Here is an 18435-nt window from a genome sequence, read left to right as displayed (position 1 = left end):
TGATTGCCCTGTCTTGGCAGAGTTTGGAGGTTGACTCTGGCTGCATCCAAGCTTGCCCTTCTTAGGCAGAATTCTGTCTGTGACAGAAATGAAGATATTTCCCCAGAGGCTTGTTTTCCACAATTGAAGCCATTTCCCTAAGTAGGTGATTTGATATTTATCATCCTCTTTGAGGTAGGCTGGATGTTGCCAGGACTTAAACTGTTTCATTGCCAGTGAATATTTAAAATAATAAAAACATTTTAAAGTTCCAAATTCTGTGTGTTTCTGAGGTTTTTGACAACTTTATCTAACTATCATACCTTTCTATAGAATCAAATCTATCTGCTGCACCTACGATGTATATTATTGTGATAAAACTAGACAAGTGATTGGCATGACCATGATTTGATCAACTAACAACCAACTTGCATAATTTATTCATCCTAAAGAACCTGCAATAACACCCTCAAAGTATTGAAAGTAAACCTTGTATTATAATTGAGCCTTATATTGGTACAATATGTCACATCACAATATATATATATATATATATATATATATATATATATATATATACACACACACACATATATATATATACACACTGTGTGTGTGTGTAAAAAGTAAGCTTAGATTTGAATTCTACACCACTGTATCTAGAATTAAACTTATTTTGCAACTATACACAAATTTCTATACCAGTGAATTAGAAATAGCCTTGTGAGTGACAATTGAGTCACTAAGCTGAAGAGTAGAGTAATTAATCTTTTTTTTCCATCTTCGCTATATATCTCTATATTCCCACTTCTTTCTTTTCACCCCTATCTCCATACTTAGGAATGTAAGATAAGGCAAAAGAGAGACAACGCTGAGTCTAACCTTGTTTTCTTTCTAAATAAGACCAATAATATCTTGTAACCAACTCACACTGATAATAAACCTCTATAGCCCAAGAAAGCATACAAAAACCTACCTGACCCCTTTTAAAAAAAATGAGGCATCATTCTCTTAAGGTTTCTTCCAGCTGATTTGGGACAAATAATAACTTTGTAGGAGTCCAATAAATTGAGGATATGGTTAAACAATCTAGGAATAGAATTTGTGGTTCAGTTTTTAAATGTTGAGAAATTCCAGGATTAGAGTCCTATGTGAGACAGTCTGAAATGGTGGATCAATTGGGAGTGGAAGCTTGCTTTGAAAACGTTCTGGGCGCTGCCTTGTTCTGATGAGGAACAGCGACTGAAGGATTTGGTGCTGGAACATGAAGGATGCAATATGTCAATGTCGAGCATGCTGACAGGAATGCATCCTATCAGGTGGGATTCAATGTCACTGTCCGGTTCTTTTGTTCTGAAAGCATATAATTTCTCACAAGCATTATACAGTCCTGAAATTATAAGGGTAAAAGGTGTGTGTGATGAACAGAACAAAATTAAGACTGCTTTTCTGTTCTTTGTATGAGCAGAAAAAAAGACATCTGTAAATCTTCATTCATGCCATATGAAGAATGATATCTAATAGTAATTCATAGGGGCTCTGTAGCCAACAAGAGACATTTTCTATGCATAGACATTCATGTCTCTGCCAGTTTCAGAGCTATTCCCGTATACAGAGATTAGCAAAGTAAGTTACCTGCTTCTTCTGCAGTTTAAATTCTTCGCATCCTGAGTGTAGCCCCCTCCCTCATTCCCTCCTGATTTCCCCCTCACTCACTCATCCCCTGTCACTCCCTCCCTTAGTACTCAGAAAGGGGAGTGCTCTTCCCCTAATATCTGACCTCAGCCTATCAATTCTCATCTGTACTACTTATAACCGCTCCCTCTGTAGTCTGGCAAGGCCTTCTTGCCAGGGGGAAGTGATCTAAGTTCAGTGGCCAGAGTGCATCTGCAAAGTAGTCCCTACTCTCCACATGTGGGAGCAACAAGGAGACTTTACTTACCATATCTAAGCCGAGGGTCTATGTCCACATCATACATGGTTCTTGGTTGATGTTTCATTCTTTGTGTTGTAGTGTGGTTATCCTGAATTATGTGGCTAATATCTGCTTATGAGTAAATATATACCATGCATGTAATTCTGGATCTGGGTAACCTCACTCAAGATGATCTTTTCCAGCTCCATCTGTTTGCCTTCAATTTTCAACATTTCCTTGTTTTTAATAGCCAAACAATATCCCATTGTGTCAATATACCACAGTTTCTTTATCCATTCTTCAGTTGAGGGTCATCTAGGTTGTTTTCAGATTCTGGCTATTATGAATAAAGCTGCTATGAACATGGTTGAGCAAATGTCCATGTTGTATGGTGGAGCATCTTTCAGATATATTCCCGGAGTGGTATGGCTGGGTCCTAAGGTAGAGTTATTGCCATTTACCTGAAAAAGCATCAGCTTGAATACCAATGTGATTGTACAAGTTTGCACTACCAACAGCAATGGAAGAGTGTTCCCCTTTCTCCTTATCCTCTAGAGCATGTGCGGTTACCTAAGTCTTTTACCCTAGCAATTTGGATAGGTGTAAGATGGAATCTGAGTCATTTTGAGTTGTATTTCCCTGATAACTAGGGATGTTGAGCATATCTTTAAGTGTTTCTCAGTCATTCGATATTCTACTGTTGAGAATTGTCTGTTTAGTGCTGTATCCCATTTTTAATTGGATTATTTGGTTTGGTGGTGTTTAATTTCTTGAGTTCTTTATATATTTTGGATATTAGCCCTTTGTTACATAGAGGGTTGCTGAAGATCTTTTCCCAGTCTGTAGCTTGTTGTTTTGTTCTTTTGACTGTGTACTTCACTTTAAAGAAACTTTTCAGCACTTTAAGGTCCCACTTATTAATGCTTGATCTTAGGACTTGAGCTGCTGGTGTTCTGTTCAAGAAATTGTCTCCTGTGCAGATAAGTTCAAGGCTCTTTCCCACTTTTTTTTTCTAACAGATTTAGTTTGTCTGGTTTTGTTGAGGTCTTTAATCCATTTGCACTTCAAGTTTCTGCAGGGTGATAGATATGGATCAATTTTCACTTTTCTATATATAGCTGTCCAGTTAGACCAGAACCATTTGTTGAAGATGCTATCTTTTTTCCATTGTCTGGATTTTGCTTCTATGTAAAAAATCAAGTGTCCAGGGGTATGTGGGTTTATTTCTGTGTCTTATATTCAATTTCATTGATCAACCAGCCTATTTCTATGCTAGTATCATGCTGTTTTAATTACTGTTGCTCTGTAGTATAGCTTGAGATCCAGGGTGGGGATTCCTACAGAAGATCTTTTATTGTACAGTATCATTTTATCTATTCTGGATTTTTTTTTGTTTTGTTTTTCCATATGAAGTAGAGAATTGATCTTTCTGTAGATTGCTTTTGGTAAGATGGCCATTTTTATTATGTTGATTGTCTAAATCCAAGAACATAGGGGATCTTTCTATCTTCTGAGATCTTTTATAAACTCTTTCTTCAGAGATTTGAAGGGTTTTTTTCATACAATTCTTTCATTTTCTTGGTTAGACTTACAAGAATATACTTTATATTATTTGTAGCTATTGGGAAGTGTGTTGTTTCCCTAACTTCTTTCTTATCCTGCTTGTCACTTGTATACAGGAGTGGTGCTGATCTTTCTTTAGTTAATTTTGTATCTAGCTGCTTTGCTGAAGGTGTTTATCAGCTGTATGAGTTCCTTGATATATTTTTTGGCGGGGCTCATATATGAATACTATCATATCATCTGTAAATAGTGATAGTTTGACCTCTTTTTCTCAGATTTGTATCTTTGTTTATATGATGAATTACATTGATGGATTTCTGTATATTTAACCACCCCTGCATGCCTGGGATGAAGCCTACTTGGTTATGGTGAATGATAATTTTAATGTGTTCTTGAATTCAGTTTGCGAGTATTCTCAATAAAGAGAATTTTCATATCAATATACATAAGAGAAATTGGTCTGAAATTCTCTTTCTTTGTTGAGTCTTGGTCTGGGTTAGGTATCAAGGTGACTGTAGTCTCATAGAATGAGTTTGGTAATGTTCCTTCTGCTTCTATTTTATGGAATACTTTAAAGAGAATTGGTATTAGCTCTTTTGTGATGGTCTGGTAGAATTCTGCACTGAATCCATCTGGTCCTAGGTTTTTTTTTTTTTTTTTTTTTTTGTTACTGTTGTTTTTTTTTTGTTTGTTTGTTTGGTTGGTTGGTTTTTTGTTTGTTTGTTTGTTTTGGTTTTGGTGAGACTTTTGAGCACTGCCTCTATTTCCTTAGGTGTGATATAGGACTATTCAATTTGTTTACCTCATCTTGATTCCATTTTGGTAGTTGATAGTTATCAAGAAAATTGTCCATTTTGTTTAGGTTTTCAAATTTTGTGGCATATATGCTTTTGAAGTAAGACCTGATGATTCTTTGGATTTCCTCATTGTCTGTAGTTATGTCTCCCTTTTCATTTCTGATTTTGTTGATATGAATAATCTCCCTCTGCTTTTTTAATTAGTTTGGCTAAAGGTTTGTGAATCTTGTTGATTTTCTCAAAGAACCAACTCTTGGTTTCCTTGATTCTGTGAATTGTTTTCTTTGTTTACAATTTAATGATTTCAGCTCTGAGTATGATGATTTCTAGCTGTCTACACTTCTTCAATGTGTCTACTTCTTTTCATTCTAGAACTTTCAGATGTGATGTTAAGTTGCTAATATGGGATCTCTCCAGTTTCTTTCTATAGGCACTTACTGCTATGAACTCTCTTCTCAGAACTGCTTTCATTGTGTCCCACAAGTTTAGGTATATTGTCCCTTCAGTTTCATTGAATTCTAGAAAGTTTTTAATTTCTCTTTTTATTTTTTCCCTTACCCAGATGTAATTGAGTAGGGAGTTGTTCAGTTTCCATAAGCTTGTAGTAAGCTTTCTGTTGTTTCTTTTGTCTTTGAATTCTATCTTTATCCCTTGGTTGTCTGATAAGATGCAAAGGATTATTTAAATATTCTTGTATCTGTTGAGATTTGCTTTGAGAGCAAGTATGTGGTCAGTATGGAATAGGTTCCATGAGGTACTAAAAAGAAGGTGTATTTTTTTGTGTTTGTGTGAAATATTCTGTAGATATCAGTTAGGTCCATTTGTTTCATGATGTCTGTTAGTTTTCTTGTTTCCCCATTTAGTTTCTCTTTTGATCTGTCTATTGGGGATAGAAGAATGTGTGGGGTTCAATGTGTGATTTAAGCTTTATTGATGTCTCTTGCATTTGGGGATGTGGTTGATTTGGCTTGCTTCTTGGGTTCATTGCTTGGAATACAGTTTCCCAACCCTTTACTCTGAGGTAATGCCTGTCTTTATTGCTTAGATTGGTTTCTTGTATGCAGTAGAATGATGGATCCTGTTTTCACATCCATTGTGTTAGCCTGTGTTTTTTTTTTTTACTGGGAAATTGAGACCCTTGATGTTAAGAGATACTAATGACCAGGTTTTTAGTTCCTTTTGTCTTGATGTTGGTGGTGGTAGAGTGTGTGTCCTGGATTTGTGAATGTGGAGTTATTTATTTCCTGTGTTTTTCTGGGTGTAGTTAGCCTTCTTGAGTTGGAGTTTTCCTTCTATTACCTTATGTAGGAGAGGGATTTGTGGTTAGGTACTGATTAAACTTGGTTTTGTCATGAAATATATTGTTTTCTCCATTTATGGTCATGAATAGTTTTCTTGTGTATAGTAGTCTGGGTTGACATCTGTGGTCTCTTAATGTTTGCATGACTTTTGCCCAGGCCCTTCTAACTTTTTTAGTCTCTGTTGAGAAGTCAGGTGTAATTCTGATGGGTTTGGCTTTATATGTGACTTGACCTCTTGCAGCTTTTAATATTTTTCTTTGTTCTGTATACTTAATTTTTTGATTATTATGTGGAAGGAAGATTTTTTTCCTGGTCTAATCTATTTGGAGTTTGGTAGGCTTCTTGTATGTTTGTGGCATTTCTTTCTTTAGGTTGTGGAAGCTTTCTTCTATGATTTTGTTGAACATGTTTTCTGTGCCTTGGAGCTTGGAGTCTTCTCCATCTTCTATTCTTATTATTCTTAGATTTGGTCTTTTCATGGTGTCCAAAATTTCTTGGGTGGTTTTTTTACAGGAACTTTTTACTTTCTCCAATCCTCGCTTTGTTAAGATCATTGGTTTCCGGGGTTGTTATATGGCTCTGAATTTTGTTGCTAGTCTTCTTGAGCTATACTATAAACCTCTTGTTGTCAGTAAGTCACTGGCTAGCAGAGAGAGATATTAGAGCTCAAAGCTGCTCATGAAATATCAGCTAATGTGGGGTATGGCCTGCAAAGGTCTGTGACCTAGGTGGATTAGGACAGTAGGCCTTAGGTGGGCAAGAAGTTGGTAGCAAGATAGCAGCTAATGAGGATTATGGCCTAAGAAGGTCTCTACTCTGCCTGGTTGCTTTGTGTCTTAGCTGAGACAGTGAAGGCAGGCAGGCAGGCAGAGATTGACCCAGGCCTAAAGTTGCTCATAGCATAGACGCTCAAGAGGTTTGTCTCCTGTGTAGCTCTCTCCTCTGCCTATTTGCATTCTGTCTTAGCTGTGTCTGAGCTGTATGCTCCAGGTGGATGGGCAGAGACAGTCCAAGATCCCAAGAATGTTGCTTGTAGTTGGACAATGCAGATTCTGGCAAATGCCTGAATTCAGCTCTATCTTCCACAGGCCCTCTTGAGCTGGCTGAGCTATACTTATCTTGTCTGTGACCCAGCTCTGCTGGGCTGGAAAGCAGCTGGGGCACTGACAGATCAGACTTCAAAGGTGCTTGGGTGCCCGCACTCTTTCTCGGGAGGCAGCTAATATAGATTGTGTCCGGTGGTGCTAAGACTAAGCTCTGCCTGTCCACCACTCTCTGTCCCGGATACAGAAAGCAATAGATAGGAGTTGAGAGCCCAAAGCTGCACAGATAACCCAAAGTCCTTCTGTCCCAAATCCAGAAAGCAGTAGAAGTGTGGTTAGAGCCTAAAGCTGCACAGATAACCCAAGATGGTGCCTTCCCAACATGGTGGCTAACGTGCGATGTCCTTAGGGATTTTTCTTTGGGTTACTGGGTGGTCAGGGATCAGACCCACCTGTGCCCCACACAATGTGGATCTCTCTCACCTGGGAATCAGTAGCTCTTGTGTTTTGTAGCTCTCAGTTTGGCCTTTAGGTTACTGTGCAGTCCTGGTTTTCCTCCTAATCAGGCACAGTGTGCAATTAGTGCTGCCAGCTTGGATAGCCTCTTTAAAATTATTTTAAACAAAGGAAAATATCATACCTAAGACTTATCCTTCCTTCATGGCTTTTGCAGTGTTTGGAATCAACAGTAGGCATGAAGTGGTAATTATGTATATACTGACTACACACATGACTATTTTTCAACTGCAATTATGTCTTAAGTTGTCCAATTTTAGAGAACATTAGGACACTAGATTTTGGTCTCTTAGCTTTTTTATATTTCTTGTTGTATAATATGATTACAAATTGACTTAAGTTATTGTGAATCCCTGGAATGATTATAACATATTGTTGTAATGTTTTATTTAGTCCTCTTGAATCCCACTTCTATGGAATGGAACTATGGATAACACATTAGAGTCCTTATATGTGATACACATTGGGAAAGAAAGAATAGTGTCCTTCAATGAAATAAATGTGGTCATTAAAAATCATCAGATAACCTACTATATTTTCAAAATTGAACAATGCTTCTTCAGTTCAAAAGCTAAGTAAAATTCTGTGAAGCCCAGGCTTAATCCATCAAGCAACAGTGTTATGTAACCTCACTCATCCTGTTGCCTTTTCTTTGAATTTACACTTTGAACCCCACAACCCCTGTTTCTAGGTGGTACTAGTTGAGTTCTCATGTTGACATCAGAAAGACAGAAAAAACAGAAGAGCAATAGCCAGTCCCTTCAAGGATAATCATATAACTTTGTAAAGATGTTTCACCATGCCTTAATCTAATCACTGACTTCGTCTTTTCATGGTTTCTAAGAGTCCTTTCTACTTCAATCCCTTTTCTCATGTTTCTTTTTCTTTAATAACTTTATCACAATAGTTTCGGACAAATTTTATCCTTAGGGCATAAAGCGCTGTAGTGAAAATGGTAGAAAGTCAAGAAGTGAAGGTCACTGGAGCTCTAAGTATGTGGGAAGGGAGCAGAGCATTCAGAAGAGACTTGGTCATCCTTTAGCTCTGTGTGGCATTGCTTACAAGATGAAATGCCTTTCAGGTCTTCTGTCACAGGAGGGCCTATTAACTGTCATACTAGCTGCATTTTGAATGAGAAAATTACCAGTTTCACAGAAGAGTCTGTCCTGGACGCTCAGCTTATTTTTCATTTGGGAAGTTTTAGAGTTTCTCAAAGCTACCCTAGAAAAAAATCTTTGAGGAATTCTTTAATTTTCATTTACAATCTTTAGCACATTATTGCCGAAATCCTGTAGACTTGTATATTTCCTCTTTTGACATCTAAATGAACCTATTTCTTCCCTTTCTTTCAAAATGAGATAATCAGTATGAAAGGAGAATATTTCCCTCAGATCCTCTGTGTCTTCTTTTCTTCTTGTTAGATTAGGGATTTAATAAAGTCTGACCTATGGATAAATGTTCTAGTGGGTTCTTGATTGGGCTCATCCAAAAGCTTTGCTACCCTTAAAGGAATTAAGCAGGTTTATCATGCCTAGGTGTTTTTTCTTCTTTTATAGATTAAAAATGCCAAAATGAGATATTCTTACTGAAATTTAGTAGAACAAATATATTCGAGTGTGTGTAAAACAAGAGCATCCAGTGGAATAGTCTACCATGGGGTATAGCTTCAATCAAGTTTTCTGTACTATCGTGTTTAATTCAGCTATTGCTATTTGATCACAAGTTTCTCACCAAATTGTGTCCTTGACACTCTGCAGTGTTATCAGAAGGACAAAGGGGGTATGTGAGCATCTGTTCAGGAAAGGTGATTTTATTCCATCATTGAGTGTATCAATTTACAAACCATTTTGTCAGGTTTATAATGAAATGTACTTTGAGCCTGGGATTTATCTCTGGAGACTGATGGGATCACATGCTTGGAATAAACGTATGTGAATGGAAAATGAGGAAGTGGGATTTAACAATACAATGGAAGGAGTTGAATAAGCTGAGTAAGACTGGATGATTTTATGGTGTCTAATTGTTATCAGTAATTGTAGAAGAGAGAAGGCTTTTTAAACTCATGTACTAAAACTAAAAACTCACTAATAATCTTACTTATTGAAATCACCTACTGACTGAATTCCTCTTGAACTTTCTCCCATTCTGTTCACCTTCTTTTCTCCTTTCATCCCTAGATCAGTGTTATTTAATAGCATTTCTTTTTATAACCACTGACAGTATTGTTGACATTGAACACATGTTAATCTTTCTTTTTGAATTGAAGGTAATCAAATAGTTTTTCTCTAAATTATAGAAGTGTTGGTTTCTTTCCCTGGAATTCATATTCTAAAGTTGTATTTCCATTGCATCTTCTATTAATGTTTCCATTTTCTATACCAAAAGGCAAAAAAGCACGATTTGAAAAATTTCAGGAAGCAGGTTTATATGATAATATCTTCTATAGCATGTGTGAATGCTTCCTCCAAAAGGCCAGGTTAAAGTTTGCCCTCTACTTGCCCTCTCCTCCATTTTACCAAATGCCATAGATGAAGTTATGTCAAGGAGAAAGGTATGAAGGTATTATTGGCTTAAAACATTGAACAGGAATTTTTAAGTAGAGTACTGTCCACTGGCCAAGACATTTGCTATGATCTGTGAGGGAGGGCCAATTTTGATATAGGCTAAATTTTTTTCTTTACTTCCTTTTTGTTTTTTAATAACACAGCATGACATCCTAATAATTTTGCCACATGCAATGAGATTAAATAAGCACATAAAAATCAATATCAAAGGTTTTGTTTCTTATTTTTTCTGTAGCAGATTTTGTGGCACACATCATTATAATAATTGCTAAGCAAATTTTCCCATTTATTTTCTTCTCTCTTCTTAGGTAAAGAGATACAGGCTTCAAACACCAGTTCCAATGTTGTTATTTTACTTAACTCTTAAACTAGACCAAGCTTAAAAGACAAGTGATCAGTTTTTCTGTGAAGCAAAACAGTTCATCTTTTTCCAGAATTCGTTTTTAAATGCTCTGGTTTAGTCTTGGAGCTTGTAAATGACTGATCAAGGGGTAGTCCTCCCTCAAAGCCCAGATCAAGAGAATAGACAGTATTCACATTTACATGAACTGAAATTGATAACTCTGATCCAATTTTCATGAGGAAAAATTAGACTCTCGGAAGATTTCTCTAGTGATAGAAACAATTTGGATCCAGCCAGTAAGCCTGTAAGATATGCAGTGAGTTTGTGATATTTTGGTCAGGTATTAATTCATCTGTGTGAAAGACAAGTTGTTTTCTCTGTGAGTTGCTGTTTCCTTTTCCCTCATGACAAAGATATAGGTATGACCATTTGTATCTGAATAAGCACAATGTAGGCTTTTCAACAAAGGAAAGATAGTTATCTCCCAGGAACACAGATGATTTTTTTATTTTCCATTTTTATTTTGTTTTTTTTTTTTAACATATACATTTATATTATTAGCCATGAATAAAATAAGTTACATGTAGCAGGAAGAACCACAAGACAATCAGGAGTTATATAAATGTTATGGCTATTTGTATTTGGCAAAGTTGAAGTAAATATCTTTCCTGTCTTTTTGGGTCTAAATTTCTGACTGAAAATCAATATGTATAATATCTCATCTCTACTAATTTAAAACCTACTTTGATCTAAAAACATCTTAACCCCTAACCAACTTAGCTTAATTGTGACACTAAACTATCTAGTCTTCAACCCCATCAGAGACTTGAGAAGGAATAAAACTTATATATGTAAGTGAACCAGAGGTACAGGTTAGCAGCTACAAAAATGAAAAAAAAAATGGCTGAGACAGTTTGCTCAGATGATTCTATTGTTCTATTTATAACATTTATAAATATGTATAAGTGGCTTGGTTTTGTAGTACTACATCCACAGGCATTATTTTATTTTCTCTCCTCTTCAATATTCAAGTCCACTGATAATTTACAATATGGATCTATAACAGATGAATAAACTGACCACTCGGATGATGAACATAGCATAATAAAGAGAAAACTGAAGTTAATATCCACACCTAGGGCTCCTTGTACTAACCTTGAAATAGCACCATTCCCTTCAGTAATTGAAAGAAGATTTCAGTTTGAAAATAGATCACAAGTGGATTACTGAAAACCTTTTTCAAATGTGTTTACAACAAGAGTAACACAATCTATTTATTTATCATTGACTAAAATTTTTATCATTGCTTATGTAATTTCTGAATCACATTGCTGTTCTTTACATTGCTATGCATGGTAATTAATAACTAAATTTCTCACACCACACCTTAATCAAAGATGCTTCACAGGTAAATTGTGTTCCATTTTCCTGGACTACATGATAATTATAAATTAGGAATACTCCAACCAGAAAGAAATGGCTCACACACTTGTTTCCTTTTTCAGTATTTCTTCAACAGTTTGATAATTACAAGGTGTCTTTTTACACATGAAAAATATTTATTAAAATTCATAATAAGAAAAGAAAATATGGATGTAATATGAACATCTCAGCAGCTTCATTACTGCCAACTAGTACTTAAATATACTCTTTGTACTATTAATGTTAACAATGTAAAAATATAATAAAAGTACCTTCCTTTCATGGCTTACAACAATTAAAACCAAAATACTTTACATGTTAAAAGCCAGTAAGCTACAGTAAATAAATCAATGGTACAACATTCATTTTGCATGAGTTCATTAATATTTAATATAAATCAGTCCAGATTGATCACAGAGTATATATCTTTTCTTTTTGATGAAGGTTTCACAATGTTTGTCTCAATCATGCATAATTTTGAGTGCTATCTTTAGAGGTACGTGCCATCACATTATTCCTTTTTGATGTGTGCACAAATCCAATAAACTTACAAGATTTATATTTAATAGTTTTGCATTTTTCTTATTGGAACTATTTATGAGAAAAAAATCTCTTATAAAACTATAGTAATTACTAGTCTTCCCGTAAGTGAACTGTTGTATGTAAGTGAGTCTACAATTTAATAATTCTTTGAGTATCAAAATTGTCATGTAAATATTAATTCCTCAGTAATTTGACTATTTCTGGATTTGCATTTTATATGATATGAAATTTCATATGAAAGCATTAAGAAGTATCTTCCTAATGGTAAACTAACTTTCCTTTATCATGCATATGATGTTTCAAATAGTATTCAGAACTGCTCAATGAATCCCTAGGATATGCCTCTTTTATTCCAACATAATATTTCGTTGGTAATTTGAAAATCTCACATAACCTCCATAAAAGGGGCAGCCACTACCCGAAGGCAGTGTCTGCCATGTGCTGGCCCATATCTAAAGTTTTCAAGAATCAAGCTTTCTGATCAAAATGAGGTGGTACCATATAGCATCAGTGAGTTTTGGTTTTCATCACTTTAACCATACACTTAACAAAAGGCATAACATAGCTAGCCCTCTTCTAAGGAAAATTATATTTTAAAAGTCTAGAGAATGAGACAACATTATGTGTCTGATAATATTAAAACAAAGGATGAATGAGAACATTTATAGTAAATTAAGTAAAATGTAAAAATATTAAACTACAATATTGAAACTTAAAATATTTTATTACTACTATTATGTAACATTTTACAGACTAAGAAGGGTATGTTTATATATTTGTAAAGATAGTTGATAGATAGATGATAGATAGATAGATAGACAGATAGATAGATGTAACAACAATTAGTGAAAAAATTCATAAATTTAAAAAAGGTAGAGGAGGGAAGGAATGATGTAAATAAATAATAACAACATCAAAAATAAAAAAATACATTTTAAGATGCGAAGTTGGAGTGTAGGTCAGAGAATAGTGGCAGAAAAATAACAAATGTAAAGAAAACATGGTAGAGAAAGTGAGGAGTAGTTCTCTTTACGAGATAATGAAGCAACTGTGGATTGTTAAAAAATATGTATTTTAGAGAATATTTACTGATCATATCTACCCACCACTACTCTGCGTTCCAACTCCTAGTCCCCTCAACCACATCTTACCCTCTACTGCTTGTCTTTGTTTCTTTGCTTCTGTTTTTCTTTCTTTTTGCTATTGAAAAACTCTGAGTCCAATGAAAATTTCTTTTATGCATATGGGATTGTAAGTAATCAGTCTTTAAACTATAAAATTATTTTAAATAATAATAGCTGCTCACAGAGAAATACACTAACAAAAAAAACACATACACACACACACACACAGAGACAGAGAGAGACAGAGAGAGAGAGAGAAAGAGAGAGAGAGAGAGAGACAAAGATGCACACACTTGTGTGTGTGACTACACGGGTACTTGTCATATTAAGAATGACAGAATGGAATTTGCTGAGCTTGATTTGACCGATGTTTAAATTGATGTGTTGCTTTTAACAGAAGACTAAGATTGGATCCAAACTTTAATCTAAATTGGTGCAAAATTACCTCGAAAATCAGCACTTGGGATCCAAAACATTCTGCTTTACAGAAAAACATTCCAGATTTTTTTGCACTTATGTACAGATATACAATCAGACACACATGCACATGCATTCACACACACCACACACACACACACTAACTCACACTCACATACAATTAAAAGTAAAATTTTAAGAATGCAATTTGCTATTTATAATACAATAATCTTCTTGGTTAGTTCTTTTTCACTAGAAATCGTAACAAAAATTTTCTGTACCATTTATGTTTATGATAGTACACCTAGATAGTACTTTTCTCAATATCCAAGTTGGTCAATTTTTTAAACTACAATAACTTATGGTAATCTTGCAAGAAAAGAGTATAGAATCCAAGAAAAATTTGTTATTCTGTATGGCAATGATAGCAGATGATATCAGCTAAGAGAAAGCTGCCAATGATAGGAAGGAGGTAATATTTTGTGTCCTTGAGAAATCACATGTGTGTATGTTTATCAGAATGGACAAGGAAAGAAGAAAAGGAATGAGATTTTTGAATGAATTGGGAAACAAACAGTATTAATCATCTGTCTTAAAACTCTTGTGATGTCAGTCATGGAGAACAATCAACATGATAATGCAAAATGTAGCATCAGAGATCACCCTGAAGGTCATGGTCAAGACTGAATGTGTATCATTTTTCCTCTATGTACAATATGACAAAGTTACTCTGCCACCATGCCATTAAACCTTCTATCAAATGAGTCATATGGATTGTCTCTGAAAATGGGAATCCGGGATGTAATTTGCATAAAAGTTCATCAAGAAATACAATACATAATGTCTGGTATGTCTCATGATGCCGATTCTCCACAGTACTTTTATGGGAAGCCTGAGGAGAACTTCACAGGGGTTGAACCTAAGCAGCCAAAATGAAACAGGGTCAAGAGTGTAACTGGCAAGTGAGTTAAGATCTTACTAGCTGGATAACAACAACTTATTTCGGCAGTTTTTGTCAGTGAAAAATATTTTGATTTGTGTTGTTACATGTGCTATTTATTATACTTATAAAGTAGGGGAAAGGACTATTTTTATGAGTCGCAGAATGAGTTCATAAAGACCACCCCGAAGCTCCGAATTTAAGCTGTTGAGAGTGGTAATTCTGCATGTCATCCTGCAGAAGACAGCAGGTCCTATCCCAAAGGTAGCATCAATCTGCAAATAGTGTAAACTTAGTAATTCACAAACCAGACAGGTTTCAGCATTCTCTTGCTGTAGAGGCAGTTTCTGCCTTTGCCAGACAATTTACTTAGATATTCACTGCACCAGCCTCTTCATCTGTTGATAGGATTAGTAAATAATTCATCAATATGAAATGCAATACTGTGTTGATAATATTAAAATAGTTACACCCAAGAAGGTCTAACTAATTCGACTAAATTAATTCCTCTAATTTTTCCTTCTTAAGTTAGAGGGAGATATATATATATATATATATATATACATATACATATATATATGTGTGTGTACATTTATCAAATATATTACTAACATAAATATTAGTAACTTACAGAGTTACAAAGTGATTCACTTTCCTCATATATTAGTAGCACACATTATTCCAGAGTGTCCACTCCACACACATACAAAAATAACCCATATATATATATATCTTATGCCAAAATGATATGTTGTGCTATTTATTCAGAAACAAAAGGACAAATCATGTATGTAAAAACATGAAGCAGAGCTCTAAGAGGGAAGCAGTATTTCTTACAGAATTTCAGAAAACAGAAGCCATATCACCATATCACTAAAAGATGAAAATATTGTACACACACTGTCTTAAGTGCTTTCTCATGTTATATATATTTTCCTTTTATTATTTTTTTACATACACATTTATACCATTACACATATATACACTAAACTATCTACAGCAAGAAGAACCATGAAACAATCAGGAATTTATATATATATTATATATATGAATATATATATATATATATATGTTAAATTCATAGAGTTTTGGCTATTTATATTTAGGAGCCTTGAAGAAAACATGTTTCCCATCTTGGTGAGTCTAAAATTTTGAATGTAAGTCAGTACCTATCATATCTCATCTTTATCATCTTAAAATATCTATCTAGGCCTAAAAACATCTTAAACCCTAAACAGCTAAGCTTAATTGTAAAACTAAATTATCTGTTCTTCAACACCATCAGAGATCTGAGAAGGAATAAAGTTTATTATCTGAATAGACAGGAAGTACAGGTAAGCAGCTTCCAAACCGAGAACTTGACAGAGACAATTTGCAGCCTGAACAATCACCTAAAACTCTCCATAACATCGGAACATCATCTTCAACCTTCTGGCCCAATATATCTGACAGACATGTTTGTGAGACAGAAACTATTAAGTATTTGCTTACCCTGTGTTGGCAGAGTGTGGCTTTCGACTCTGCCTGAATCCAAACTTGCTCATTTTTAGGCAAAATTCTGTCTGTGTCAGAAACAAGGACATTTTGCCCATTGGCTGGTTTGCTGCATTTGAAGTCATCTCTATAAGGAGGTTCATTGATGCTCTTTATCTTCTTTGAGGTAGGCTGGATGTTGCCAGAAGTTACTCAACTATAATACAAGGTTTACTTCCAATACATTTAAAATGCTACTTCAGGACACTTAAGATAATTAAGTAATACAAGATAATTGTTAGCTGATCAAATCATGGTCCTGTCAATTACTAGTGTATCACAAGAACAAACATCCTAGGTTTAAGAGATATATATGATTCCCTAGATAGATAAGGTAATACAGTTAGATAAGGTCTTCAAAAACTTCAGAGACCTACATGTCATTAAAAGATGGTTTTATTGTTGTACAACTCTTTGATAGTTTATATATTTAATATTTATCCCTTGAAAAATACCAATGCAGTTCTGTAGGTCAGTGAATAGTTTTATCTCTGGTAAATTGGGAGTTTAGATTATTAACCAAAGTCCAAGATAATAGCAGTTGCAAGCAATGAATGATTGTTGAAATGATAGATTGAGTAGCATGTTTCTCAGGTTATGAAATTCAGGAAAATATGTAATTATTTCTGTATCTATTTCCCAAGGTTGCTCTGCTCAACATAATGTCCTGACATGCAGCAGGGACAGATTCAGCTATGAAATACAGATCAGAAAATGCTGCCTTGCTGCTGCTGCTGGGGTTAATCATGCAAATCTAATGCAGTTCTTGGTATTTCAGGGAACTGTTGAATTGAAGCCCCATGCACGTATTGACTTAGATTCCCTACTTTCCTGTGCAGTAATTTTTCAGCTCCAAAGTTTAAAATATTGAACAATTTAATGACTGGACATTCATCCATGCTGGTTAATCATAGAGAGGACTGCGAATGTGGACAGGCTGGGGAAGTAGGAGACAGAATTCCTAATACATACACAACACACACACACACACACACACACACACACATATGTATGCAAATTAATTAGTATCTCAGAACTAAATTTACAAACATTCTACAGAAAGTCTCTTCATGAACTCAAATCAACTATGTTGGCTTATGCATTCAATGTCTGCCCACTTAGAAGATGGCAAAATCTGGCTTTGAAGTACTAAATTTTAAATATACATACTTAAATATATATACACAGACATATACATATAAATGTCACAAGTTCACAAATTTGGGAATGGACTAGAGATATGTTTAGATATGAGACTATAGTCAAAAAGAAGTGAAGTTCACTTGTTCTCAATGTAGGACTACACATTGTAATATTCTTGCTTTTTAGCACAATCAGCACTCAGTTTATCTTTTCAAGATCAGTGAAATCTAATACAACTGTCTGACATGAGAGTGACTTTAACATATCTATATATTGCTGACTTTCTTGTAAGTTAATCTCTTCTCACATGAATTTTTCACCAGCTTCACTCTGATGTTGATAAAGGAGATGGTTCCATCAAATACATCTTGTCAGGCGAAGGGGCAAGTTCCATTTTCATTATTGATGAGAACACTGGGGATATTCATGCCACCAAGAGACTGGACCGGGAGGAGCAGGCCTATTATACTCTCAGGGCCCAAGCTCTGGACAGACTCACCAACAAGCCTGTGGAGCCTGAGTCAGAATTTGTTATCAAAATTCAGGATATCAATGACAATGAACCCAAATTTCTGGATGGCCCGTACACAGCAGGAGTTCCTGAGATGTCCCCTGTGGGTAAGTAAAAAGCACATTATTTTGTAAAAAGTATCAAAATATATACATGCTAGTAGCCAAGACTTGCTTCTTCAAATACCCATTTACCCCCCTTGGAAGGTTAGAGGAAGCATTACTTTTGTTGTTTTATATTTTACATTTTATACTGTTCTCTTAGTCTAATTCTCATTACCTTTAAGAAATGGCTTGTGCATTTTCCCTCCTATCAAATAAATTTTTGGTTAAAATTACAATTACAATAATGTCTAAGAAGTTATTTTTTAAAATGATTTTCACTATATATTCTTCCAAACTGTGTCTCTTTGTATCTGTCTCTGTGTCTCTCTCCCTGTCTTCTGTTTCTGTTTCTGTTTCTGTTTCTGTTTCTGTCTCTGTCTCTGCCTCTCTCTCTCTCTCTCTCTCTCTCTCTCTCTCTCTCTCTCTCTCTCTCTCTCTCTCTCTCTCTCTCTCTCTCTCTCTCTCTCTCTCTCTCTCTCTCTGTGTGTGTGTGTGTGTGTGTGTGTGTGTGTGTGTGTGTGTGTATGTGTGTATGTCTAGGGGCAGATGGAACTAGGGCCTTGGGGAGGGAATAGAGTGAAAGCAGAAGGGAGGGAGGAACAGTAGGATACAAGTGAGGGGAAAACAATTTAGATGTAATAGATTTAGTCTGAATAAATTAATTATTTTTAAAAAGA

General features: G+C 35.1%; 1 protein-coding gene across 1 annotated transcript in view; it reads left to right on the top strand.

Moving 5' to 3' along the window:
- Positions 1-18435, top strand: part of Cdh7 (cadherin 7) — a 140090-nt gene that overhangs the window by 30028 nt on the left and 91627 nt on the right. The window contains exon 2 of the mRNA XM_051147201.1: positions 17467-17761. Coding sequence (XP_051003158.1) covers positions 17467-17761 — 295 coding nt within the window. The remainder of the gene's footprint in view (positions 1-17466; positions 17762-18435) is intronic.

This window comes from Acomys russatus, chromosome 6 (genome assembly GCF_903995435.1).
Source record: "Acomys russatus chromosome 6, mAcoRus1.1, whole genome shotgun sequence".
Lineage (NCBI taxonomy): Eukaryota > Metazoa > Chordata > Mammalia > Rodentia > Muridae > Acomys > Acomys russatus.
The sequence above is the reverse complement of the archived record's forward strand: the minus strand, read 5'-3'. Positions and strand labels throughout refer to the sequence as shown.